Source organism: Aethalodelphis obliquidens, unplaced genomic scaffold (assembly GCF_003676395.1).
Source record: "Aethalodelphis obliquidens isolate GAN/ISIS:26980383/991018 unplaced genomic scaffold, ASM367639v1 scaffold118, whole genome shotgun sequence".
NCBI classification, from domain to species: Eukaryota; Metazoa; Chordata; class Mammalia; order Artiodactyla; family Delphinidae; genus Aethalodelphis; species Aethalodelphis obliquidens.
In genome coordinates this window covers 468821-480157 of record NW_020838062.1, presented here as the reverse complement: position 1 = coordinate 480157, position 11337 = coordinate 468821, and the positions used below count along the sequence as shown (strand labels likewise).

The window sequence follows — 11337 nt, the reverse complement described above, 5'->3', positions numbered from 1 at the left end:
TGCTGCCTGCAACTGCTGGCGGGGAGGCGGGGAGAGGAGGAGGCCGAGCGGGGATTGGGTAGCAGGTCGGGGCGGGGCTCCAGGGGCGGGGCTCCTGGAGCTCGACGGGCCGGGAGGACGGCACAGCCGCTGCATCCCGTCTGCTCAGCACCCCGGCCGCTGAGCTCTGCCCGCTCCAGTGCTAAGGACGAACAGGGCTGGCCTTAGCATAGACTCTGGGGGAGGGCCAGGGGACGAGGAGGCGGGAAGCCCCTTCTCTCCCGGGACCACGCCTTCACCAGGCTCTTCCTGACTCTGTGAAGTGATGGACAACCTCCAGCCGCCCTATGTGGGTCCCCCTTTCGTGGGAGGAGCTGCATCTTTAGTTGGGCCTGTCACCCTCTCAGCGGAAAGAGGATGGTGGTGGGAGAGTCTAGATTCTCAGCGCAAGCCTCCCCCTGCCCCCTGCCCCCAGCGCAGAGTCACCTTAGCGGCTCCCCTGTTTCGTCCTCTGTAGAAGGAGGCGTTCGAGTCAGAAATGATGTGCTTCTATGCTGTGATGTGAAAGGATCGCGGCTCACGCTACACAAACTTCTCACCCCTCTCCCCTCGGTGGCCAAGCATCCCGAGACGGGGAGTGGTCTCAGAAAGGCCCGAAGACACTAGCGGGCTTAGCTGACAGGGTTTGTAGATGCTGAACGCTCCCTGGAGAAATGAACACATAGAGGCACTTTTCTCCTGGTTGTTTATTACAGTACGAAGAAAAAACGCACTGGTTGGAAACAGACGCCAGATTTCAAATGTAGAGGCGAAATACGAGGCGGCAATTAAAATGTGATTACACAGAGTCTGGACACTGAGAAAAGTTTACAGGACAGTGGGTGTGGGTTTTCTATAACAGACACTTAAATATACATGACGATAATTGCAGATAGAAACCATCAAAGACAAAGCCCGAATCAACAATTAATGTTTACAGACCCATTTTCCCCCAGACCACAGAGCCTTACATCAAAACAAATACCGAAAGGCTTTAAACCGGGAACATCTCACCTCCACCCTGCAAGGTGCTGCTGGAGTAGTGCCAACCGTCTGAGGGATAAAGGGAGGAGACTCAAGGTCCTCAGACAGTGCCCAGCTCACACATTACCTCCTTGCTTCTCCCAAATCTACAGAACTCTCCGGCCTCCGGGCAAATAATTCCTCTGAGGGGCACTTAACGATCAAACGGCTTGTGCTGTAATATGCTCTGTCAGGAAGGAGCTAGCAGAGACTGAAAGGTTTGCGAAAGAGGTTAAGAACCACACAGGGCGACAGAAGTTTTAGTGGAAATGGAAATACATGGCCAAGTGAGTTTCGATTTGGTATTTGTCAGTTTGCACAACACCTCTTGATCACATCCACCACTGCATCTAAAGCGTACGTGACTCCACCACCCGGTTGATAAGGTATGGCTGGAGTGAGCGACACAGTCTGCGTATTGGCAACAATGTAGAATAAACACAGACAATGCATAATGAACACAGCTCTACTGAAAGGAAAGCCGTCACTTTATTTACAAAGTCACAAAACGAAGTATAAATACTTCTGTCGTGAATGTTTAGGAAAACCATTTACAAAATGTTCAGATATGTACAGGTAGCTTGAAAAATCACCAGCTTTCCATTTCGTCACAGGTAGCGAGAGGGGTGGGCGTGGGCTGACGCCCCTCAAATCGTAATGAGGCAACAAGCGTGTGGCTACGTGGGACCAGCTGCGAATTTGCTGTGGACTCACACCGCTCCCCGGAGTGATGGCCCCGTGGAGGTTTCTCTGGGCATTTAAAGCTCGCCAACATTCTGGGGGATGTGGCCAGCCTGCTCAGGGATGTGGCCGGCACTCTGGGCTGCGGCAGTCTGGGCAGCAGCGTGCTGTTCTAGAATGTCATCGATCAGCCTCAGGTTGCACACCCAGTCTTCATCTGGGCTCACGCCGGGGCCTTTCAAGAGAGCTTCGATGAAATCCACCTCAGTGCAGTCAGGGGGTGAAATGAGATCGTTCAGTGAGGCCTGGGGCAACAAGGCATAGGGTGGCAACTCAGGGGGGCTCCCCACGCTGTTGAAGGGACCAGGGGACGGGCTGGCAGCGACAGTGGAGGCGGCGGCGGCGGTGGCAGCCACATAGCTTGGTGGCTCGATGCCCTGGATGGGACTCACGGGCCTGAAACTGACCATGCGTTGCTGGAGGGACTTGGTGGCGTGTAGCACAGGCACGGGACCCCGCAGCGGGCTCTGTCTGAGGCTCTGGTGGCTCAGCAGGCTGAAGCTGGGGTTGGCGGGGGCAGCGCCCACCTTCTGGCTGGGTCTGCCTCCCGGGGCCACCTGACTGGGGGACACAACTGCCTGTTGTGATGGAAACACTGGGGCTCCCTGGGGGACCCTCACGGGGGCCTTGGCAAAGAGGGAGTTGCTATGGAAATGCTGCTGGACGCCATGGGCTGCTTGCCTCGGGGGTGGCCCCCTCAACACCGCGGTGCTCACAGCTGCTGCTGCTGCTGCCACCCAGGCAGCGTTGTGGAGCACGGTGGGCACTCTTGGCACGCAGGGCTGTCTGAGCTGGTGGGGACTCAGGGGCTGGCTGCCCAGGGGGCTGGGACAGAAGCCGGGCAGGGGCACTCCCGTGGGGGCGGCCTTGGGAATCCGCGTGCGCCGGCAGGTGGACCCGAGGCTGCCCGCGGGGTTGTGCCTCAAGCGCAAGGGTGTGGGAAACGGGGGGCTGGAGCTGGAGGTCCCGTGCTGCTTGCCTGGACTTGGTGACAGCAGGCCCACGCCCTCCCGGCTCTGGTGCCTGGCGGGCGGGACCATTCCTGGGCTCAGAGCGCTCTGGAGGAGCGCAGCTCCGGGTGGCATCATGGGTTGGTTGGGTGGGGAGCTTGCCTTGGTCCGGCTACACTTGGAGGTGACTTGATCTTGGACGGCTACAGAAAGAGAGAAGTGGGGGTCAGTTCCAAAGGCATCTTCAACTTGGGCCGCAGCTGCTGGCGGGGAGCCACCGGCCCAGCACTGACCTCTCACCTGCCGCCCTGGGCTCTTCCCGAGCATCTCCTGCTCCCCTGGTTCCTCCACCCTCAGCCCGGACTGCAGTTCTTGGGGGAAGCCCTCCTAGACCCCCTGGGTCTGTGCTCATGGCTCCCCCTCCACCCAAGAGCAGATCATGTTGGACTGAAAATGCCAGTAGTTTGTAAGCTCCATGAAGCCAGGGTCTGGGTCTACTTTTCTACTCCGTATCCGTACGCAGGCCTGGCACCGCCCACCCCCTGAAGGATGCCCAGTCCTTGACACTGGCCTTTCTGGAACTTGTCCGTCCTGTCCCTGTGGCTGAAGTGTGCCTGACATGCCACTCCAGCCTGGACGGGTGGGACATTCAGCTGGTATCAGACCCAAAGGAACAGGGGTTTTTGCAAGAGAATGCAGGAGCAATGGGCCATTGCTGGCCACTGGGCTACAATGAAGCTGCTGAACACCTGTTGGAGGGCAAGCAGCTTCCCCCAAACCCCAGGCAAGAATACCCTTGGCCTGGTCCAATGTCACTATTGGCTGGGGAGGACTGCTTAACGCATGTTTCCCCTGCTAGTCCGGCAGAGACCGTGTCTGGTTTTTGGCTAACAGCTGTATCTGCGGCCAGTCAGTGTTGATTACAGTCCTAGATGCCATGGGTGAATCAATCTCTTGAATCAAACAGCGATTTCAGAGTCATTAAGACTGAGCGTTTCACTGGGACTCTACTTAAGCTTTCCACGTGACGGATCCAACCAGGCTGCCCTGGAAGTGCCTTGCAGACCTCCTCTCTTTCCCTCAATGCTTTTCAGAAACATCTCAGTAACTGTTTCTGCTGGAATGAATCCTCCCCCAACCTCACACACACTCCCCCTGGCCCGCCCTTTCGAGAACATCGAGTTTAAGTGCTTACCTTGAAATTGACTCATCTGTTGGGCGAGATATGCACTCCGCTGTTCAGGGATCATTGCCATAAGACCTGATTTCTGCTTCTCTTGCTAAATAGAAGATGAGAAAGAAGTGTCAGATTAGGGCTACCAAGAAATACTAGCCTTGGGATCTCTGTGTGGGGACTCAGGACTTGGCTTTGGTGTAGCAGAAAGCATGAGTGAACACACCAACACACACTCGCATGCATGCCCCACCCTCCCAAGCAAAACTCCGCAGGTATAAATAAAAGTAGGATTCTGCACCTGGGTTAAAAAACCAACTGCGACAGCGTAGGATAGGGCGGGAGACACAGAGCTTAACAGCAAGAGCACGGAGAAGAAAGATTTAGGCATTCTGGACATCCTTCTGCTCAGGATGGGGCAGCAGTGAGATGTGGTCACCAAAAGAGCAAATGTGACATTAGGCTGCATTAGTAGAAGCAGAGTATGTAGAAGGAGGCAGGTGACAGTCCTACACTACTCTGCCTTGGCCAGACCACGTCTACGGTGCTGACAAGAGTTTGGGCATGCCAGCCTCAGGGAGACCCAGACAAACTGGCCGCACTCGGAGGACACTAAGTGATGGAGGTAGGGCTTGGACTCCCAACCACGAGGGCAAAGAATGGCTGAGCGAACCAGGGATGTCGGGGCTGTCATGGGGAAAGGGCCAAGGCTTGTTCCAGGTGGTCCTGGCACGAAGGGCGCGATGATCACACGATCAGATGGACGCACTGGCCGACGCCCGGAGTAGCCACTCAGTCCCAGCTTCCCTTCGCTTGCCTGATTGGCTGCACATGGGCGATGGGAACGGGCTCCCGGTCTCCATCCGCAAGCTGGGTGGGCAGGGGGAGGAGCCACGTTCGAAGGCTGCAGTCCCAGCCCTGAGGCTGGGAGCCGCTCAAGGGGACAGCCGCGAGCCAGCCAGCTGAGGGCCGGGAGAAGGCACAACTGGCCCCAAGCCCCTCAGCCGTTCGGCGCCAGGCTGTGACTGGGCCCCAGGTCTGCTTCCCAGTCCAGTGCTCACCCGCTGCCGCCTCTGTCCCCTTCTCAAGGAGTCTGCTTCCTCGTGCGCCACCAAGCAAGGCAGCTCTGTCGGGAGCACGCCTCCCTGAGTTTACTTTCGGAACTGCGTCCCCCGCCCCCCAGATGCCAGAAGACTTGACCCGACAACACAGGCTGCCCGGGGCCTGCTTCTCTGCACTCGGAGGGCCGGCGCTTGGGAGAGAGCCCGGCGCCCGGGCCTGTCGGGCAGTTCTCGGCCTCGGTTCCTGCCAAGGCAGAGAGGACAAACACGTGGCAGTGGGCGGACCACACCACAAGCGATGTCAGCTTCCCGCCCTCAGCCTGCTTCCTGTCCGAGCTCTTGCCCCCCTTCCCCCGGGGCTGCTGGGAGGTGGGTGCCAGGGATGTCGCTCTTCAGCCCTGGAGCTGCCGTCTTCCTGCTAAAGCGTGGGGTGGGGAGACAGGACCTCAGGAGCACAGGGGTCGCATGACCACCCAAGGCCACCCCATCGGGAAGTGGGGGAGCTGGGGGAGCCCTGTGCTCTGCCTGAGCTGCTCAGGGTGGGCAGGCCTTTCTGAAGGCAGCCCTCTCACCTCTGTTCTTGCCATCGAACCCCCCACCAGCCCTAGGAGATCTGGGTAGAAGACCTATGGTCCCAGCTTACTGACGTGACAACTGAGGCTCACAGAGGGTAAGTGACTTGCTCAAGGTGACACGGCTGGGGAAGTGCAGCGTCTCCTAACTGCAGATCCACTGCTTCTGCTTCCCCAGCCCGCTGCTTCCAGGAACCGGCTCCTGTGCCCTGCTGTCTATACCAGCCCTAACTCCATCCCCACCAGCTGCTCCATTAGGTGCATCAAATAACAGAAAGTTGTACGGAGTGGGGGAAGGGCAGGTGGAGGCTACAGAGTGCGACGAAAGACAAAGCAGGGGACAGGCAGAAGAGTCCAAAGGGAGGGAGGTAGAGAGGAAAGACGCCCCCGGGGCCTGGGAAACCAAAGTGAAGGCGAGGCTGGGGCAGAGGTCAGAGTGGAGGAAGTGGGCAGTGTCTGCCAGATGAAAGGGAGTGCTTCTCGAACGGTCCACAGTTACAGGGACAACGGGATGCTGGCCGGTGTTCATCCAAGGAAGCAGAGAAACCCAGAGGATCCAGAGTTTAAGCGCGAGTCTGCGGAGCGGCACGGCTACAGAAGCTGCCGAGTCCGAAGGGCACGGCCGACGCCGGCCTGGGGTGTCGCCGTCAAGCAGGGCTCTCTTCACGCTGCTGGGGCATGGGGGGGGGGCACCGCCAGCCCTCTGCTCCCGGCCTGTCCTGTTGTCCCTGGCAGAGCAGCCAGAGCATTCTCTCCAGGCCTCCCGAGGAGGCTGCTTCCTTTGTTTTGCAGACAGAGGCCCCCATCCTTTGTTCTGAATCAATGTGCTCCAAAGATAAGCCCCAAGAAAACAGTTGTTGCCTTTTGACACTGACAATTAGAATCGTTGGAAAATGGAGAAAACAGGAAATGACAAATGTTTTCAGTGACCAGGAGGAAGCAGCGGCTGAAAGGGGCTGCTTAGTGATGGACGCACTGAAGGATGGCCCAGGCAACCTGTGGCTTTCCACCACCGTGGTCGTGGAGGAGCTCACCCAAGGCCTGCCTTTCCTAGGGCTGCGGTCGGCTGTCACGGAGCTGGGTGCTGCTGTACCGGGTGACGCCGGCGGGGCGGCGTCGGGTGGGCCTGTGTGAGCCTAGGTGTGCTTCCCCACGCGGTCCCCGGAAGGAAGTCTCCCCAGGAACGAGGGCCCTGGCTCCTCCTCCCACCTGGCCAAGGGGCCACCTTCACAGACAGGCCTCGGCCAGGATGGTGATCCAGGAAGTCCCGGGGCTGCCTTTCGAGGAACATCCTGCCGATGCCCCAGGAAGCTCTGGGGGCTCACCTGAGGGCTAGCGTTCACCTGCGGCTGCTATAGGCACAGGCAGGACAGACGGGCAAAGGGCCGGCCCGAACCCCAACACAGCAGAGAGCCCAACACTGGGCCCCCCCGGGGAGGCCAGGCCGCCCTATGGGCCTCACGCTTTGGCCACCACAGGAGGATGTCTCCTGTGAGCCCCAGAGCACGCACCTGACGCGTCCTCTCCCCACTGCAGGCCGAGAACAGTCTCATTACTGATTCAACCACTTCATGAGACCCAGGGACGCTCTAACTGGATGGGGATGAGGCAGAGGCAGATGCGCACACAGGGTTCCTGCGTCTTGGGCAGATTCGGCCTGAAGTTACTTGCCCCACGATCCCCAAGAGGAGAGCATTCTGACTGGGGAGGGGATCCAAGGGAACAGCTCTGGGGGAATGCGGGGATGGACGTGAAGCCTTATTTTGTGCAGCAGAGTTAAGAGAGGGAAGGAGGGGGGAGGGAGAGAGACGGGACGACAGAGAAGGGAGAGAGTGAGGGGAGGGGGAGAGGGAGATAGAGAGGAGGAAGGGGAGGAGGGGGAGGAGGGGCAGAGGGAGGGTTTTTCTTTTTCCAGCACCAGGCAGCTCCTTGCTCCCTTCCCAGTAGACAAGGCCCTGGGTGCCCCACGCAGAGCCAGCCTGCCACAGCAGAAGCCACTCGCCTCTGTGTTAAAGGTTCAAAGGTTAGCGAGCTCCAGTGTGTGGGTTGGTTGGTTTGTTTCTTCCTCCAATAGGAAAAGCACCTTCTTTTGTGGTTTTGGGAAGGCAGATTTGGAAACAACTCACCCACTCTTGTGACTTTTCCTTTGAAATGACGGGAAGACAGCGTTCTGCATGGAGATCTGAATTCTAGGGACTCCCACACGCCTGTGGATGGGGACTCCTCAGACCCGAAGCCCTGTTTGAGGGGGCGTGGATGCTCTTAGGCTAAAACTCTCCTCAGGTGTCCTTCAGAAACGGGCTGCCCACAGCGAATGGCAGGCCAGCTTCAGTGTTTCCTAACCCCCGCTCCTAACTTTCTGAGCCCGTGACTCAGTTTCTCCAGAGTGCCTCCACATGGGAGTGCTGAGTGGGTCATCAGGCCACCACTCTTCCCTGCGGACCTCAGAGGCCAAGGCCAGGGCGGGGGGCGGGGCGGCCACACACCTGCCCTTTCCTCGGGCCTCTGCTCAATGCCTTTCCCTGCCCGGAGGGCAGCCTCCCTGACTCCGGGTGGGAAGATATAGGGTTTACCTGGCAGCCCGGTGAGCCCCTCTGTCAGTCAGCTGATGGACATTTCTCACGGGTCTACCATGGGCCAGGCTCTGTCACAGGCATGGGGTGGCACTGTGTGTCTCTACTCTCATGAAGCTCACAACGGAGGGGGCAACTGACAAGACGCAAGCAATCAGTCACAGAAAGTCATTGCCAATGGTGGCCCATCTACTAAAGAGAACACGACAGAGTGACGGGACGGCAGAAACCCAGGCGCAGGCCGGGGGGCCCTCAGGGCACATGGGAATGTGCCACACCCGGACGCCGGGGCGCCAGTGGCCTGCTGAGGTCTTTCTTTGACCCTTGGGGCCTCTGGAGCAGGAGACAGGGACCACCCGCACGGTCATGATGCTGCCCTTGGGTTTGAACCGATCTGAAGCTGCCACCGGGCACTTCACAAAATCAACGCCATCGAAAACGACTTTTCTCTTTTCCATTTTCTGCCTTTGCAGTTGACCTCCAGCTGTACGAACTCTCTCCTGACTCCACCTCCATCTCGGCGGTTTCAGGGCTGCCTGGTCCCGGAAGGGCTGGGTCTACGTGCTAGGATTGATCTGGCCGCAAAGGAAACAAATGTCTTTGCAGCTCGCCTTTCTTCTTCCCCTGGGGAGCCTGCATCCTCCGTCTCACACTGTGTCTGGTCTTCCTGAGTCATGGCTGAGCTGGGGGTCCTGTCCCTCAAAGCCCCCCGAGGTGGGCCCAACTTCCAAAGCTTCGTAGGGAAGATCTGAGGGCCAAGCCTCCGCCCGCCCCCCACCTCCAGTGCAGGGTGGAAGGCCTGGCTTGGCTTTGAAGAGAGATAATAAGATGGGGAAATGAATTCTCTCGAGGCAAGCTAGCTTGGATCGCTCATTTTTTGCGTTTTGGGGACAGGGAAAAACAGGTCAGACCAGGGTGGAACTCAGAGACATCCTGAGTGGACGATGCCCCAGTCCATTTTGTTAATTCTGTTTCCCTGGCAGCTTTGTACTGGACAAGCCGGAGAGCACCGTGAGAGCACACAGAGAAAAGGGGGAAAAAAAAGAGAGAGAAAAATCGATAGCCCTTGAATGGAAAGCACTGCTTGTTCTTGCGGGCCGAGGCAGGTGGGATGGGGAGAGCGAGGCCTCACGTACCGAAGCAGCATTTCCATTAAAGGCCAGAATCCCGGAGGTCCTTTCAGCCGGATGAGCATCTTCTGATCACTATCACTCAGCCAATGCTCATTTCTCTAGCTTTCTCTGCAGAGAGGTCTGACATCCCATACACACTGATATTTCATGCGCCAGAACAACAACTCCACGAGCCCAGTGAAATTCTCTGCAAAGGCCCGCTCCGGCTGGCGTCCACCATCTTTCTCTCATGCCCACTAACGTGACTCCTTAGGGCAAGTCAAGGCATTTCTTTGAGAATCTGGGCTTCCTTCTGCCTGCCCTCCCCCGGGGCTACCAGTCCTCCAGTGGGGCGATCCAACTTCCCACTTCTTGGGGTGCGTGAGTCCCAGGTGGGGTCAAAGAACACCTCGGGGTGCGGAGTCCACAGCAGACCGCTGGAGGGAGAGGCAGTTCCCGAGCGCCCACCGGCTATGGAGCAGGCAGGCACGGGGTCGGGGCGGACGTGGGGGGTGGGATTCGGAGGTGCAGAAGCGCAGCCCCTGTGCCCCACGGACTCACAGCCTGGCCGCAGGGACAGACAGGCAGGGAATGAACTGGGGTGCTGGAAGGCCAACAGCCAGGAGGGAGCAACTGCGCCCAGGGCGATCACCACTCAGTGCCCCGAAGATGAGGCTGAGATGCCGGAGCAGTCTGCTTGCCTGGGTGGTCTCTCTGCTAGAAATCCCTCCTAGGTGAACAGAGCTTTACGGGCCGGGCTGTCACCTCCTCTGTGCCTCCCAACAACCCTGTGCGGCAGGCGGGCAGGCTGCGCAGGGGACCGTGCCCAGCTGACAGATGAGGAAAGCGAGGCTGGGGGAAGTGACTTACCGACAGCGTCGCAGCTAGGCAGTAGTGGAGCGGGCACCTGCCTCCAGGCCTTCGGATCCCAGCCGCCCCAGGGCGCTGCCTCTGAGGTGCTGTACGAGGAGGTGACTCGGGCCAGCTCCTGAGCAAAGGAGCTGCCGGGCAGGAAGGACTCACTCCCCAGGGCCTGGCAGGATGGGGGCTGTCGCCCGAGGCTGACCTGGGGGGGCCTGGCTTCCCCAAGCTTGCAGGCTTTGTCTACATGAGTCTACAACAACCATTGAAGAGTCCATCAGCGGCGTGGCCACGACATGCCTCTGAATGCTCCTGTCACTGCCCTGACCGCCTAGCGGGGTCGTCTGGGTGCTCGGTGAGACACACCAAGTGGTCTGGGCCAACCAAACCCAACAGCTTTGTGGTCTTGGTTGTCTTGGGTCACAGACTCCTTTGAGAAACGGCTAAAAGCTATGGTCTCTCTCCACAGAAAAAGCACTTACGCTGGTGTCTCCCCCTTCCCAGCCCACCGACATCTTACGTATAATCTCAGGGGTTTTCTGGACCACTTACTACCCATCCGTGGGTCTCAGTTAAGGAGCCTCTGCCTCCATCGGTCACTGTCTTGTTGGAAATGGGAGTCAAGCTACGTCATCAGCAATGACCTAGACCAATCCCGATCCCTCCCCACGCCCCTCCCCCCCCAGAGCACACCATTCTAAACTGGTGTGTAGGTACGTGTGTGTAGACATGCTGAGGAATCTGCAAAACCAAACGGTGAGTGCAAAACCTCACAGCAGCCCAGCCCTGAGCGGCAGCCCTCACTGCACTTCACCTTGCCGGGGCCCCCACGTTTCAGGACTTGCGTGTGAGTGGCCCCTCCCCTTTCCATCATATTTTAGAAGGCAGGGATTTCACCCGAATTGAACATCTGACCCAATTCTTTCAGCCAAAGGCAATTAAAAACCCTCACACTTGATATCCACGTCACAGGAAGCCTCAAGACTCCAAGGAGCTGCCGAGATGGCTCTGACATCCTGCCGAGCGCAGCGAGCGCTCGGCCACAGGGGTGCCCAAGAGGACCAGGGGGAGCCTGCCTTGAGGAGAAGGTCTTTCTACGTGAAGCAGCCTCTTCGTTGTCGTGCTTTTAACACCTGAGCTTTGAGTGATCACCTGTGTCTATCAAACAGCCCGGTCGAAAGGGAAATATTTATCCTCCGAATCTAAACAGTCGGAGTCAATTCAATTCATGACAATAAACACGACTAAGCGC

At 58.3% G+C, this 11337-nt stretch overlaps 1 protein-coding gene across 2 annotated transcripts; it reads right to left on the bottom strand.

The window, feature by feature from the left end:
- Window positions 1-716: 716 nt before the first annotated feature.
- LOC113615481 (leucine-rich repeat extensin-like protein 5) lies at window positions 717-10723 on the bottom strand. Of its 2 annotated transcripts, XM_027097940.1 has the most exons (3): window positions 10095-10723; window positions 3928-4012; window positions 717-2935 (listed from the first exon to the last, which is right to left on the bottom strand). In XM_027097940.1, the coding sequence occupies exons 2-3, from the start codon at window positions 3986-3988 to the stop codon at window positions 1800-1802; spliced, it is 1197 nt and encodes a 398-aa protein (XP_026953741.1). In that variant the 5' UTR covers window positions 3989-4012; window positions 10095-10723; the 3' UTR covers window positions 717-1799. The 2 variants fall into 2 exon arrangements, with proteins under 2 accessions (XP_026953741.1, XP_026953742.1); XM_027097941.1 differs by lacking the exon at window positions 10095-10723 and having other exon boundaries at window positions 3928-7325.
- Between the last annotated feature and the right edge of the window lie 614 nt (window positions 10724-11337).

Coding starts and splice junctions, on each gene's coding strand:
- LOC113615481 (XM_027097940.1), bottom strand. CDS start 3,988: ATGGCAATGATCCCTGAACAGCGGAGTGCATATCTCGCCCAACAGATG. Junction 2,936..3,927: donor ACAGATGAGTCAATTTCAAG/GTAAGCACTTAA, acceptor CTCTTTCTGTAG/CCGTCCAAGATCAAGTCACC.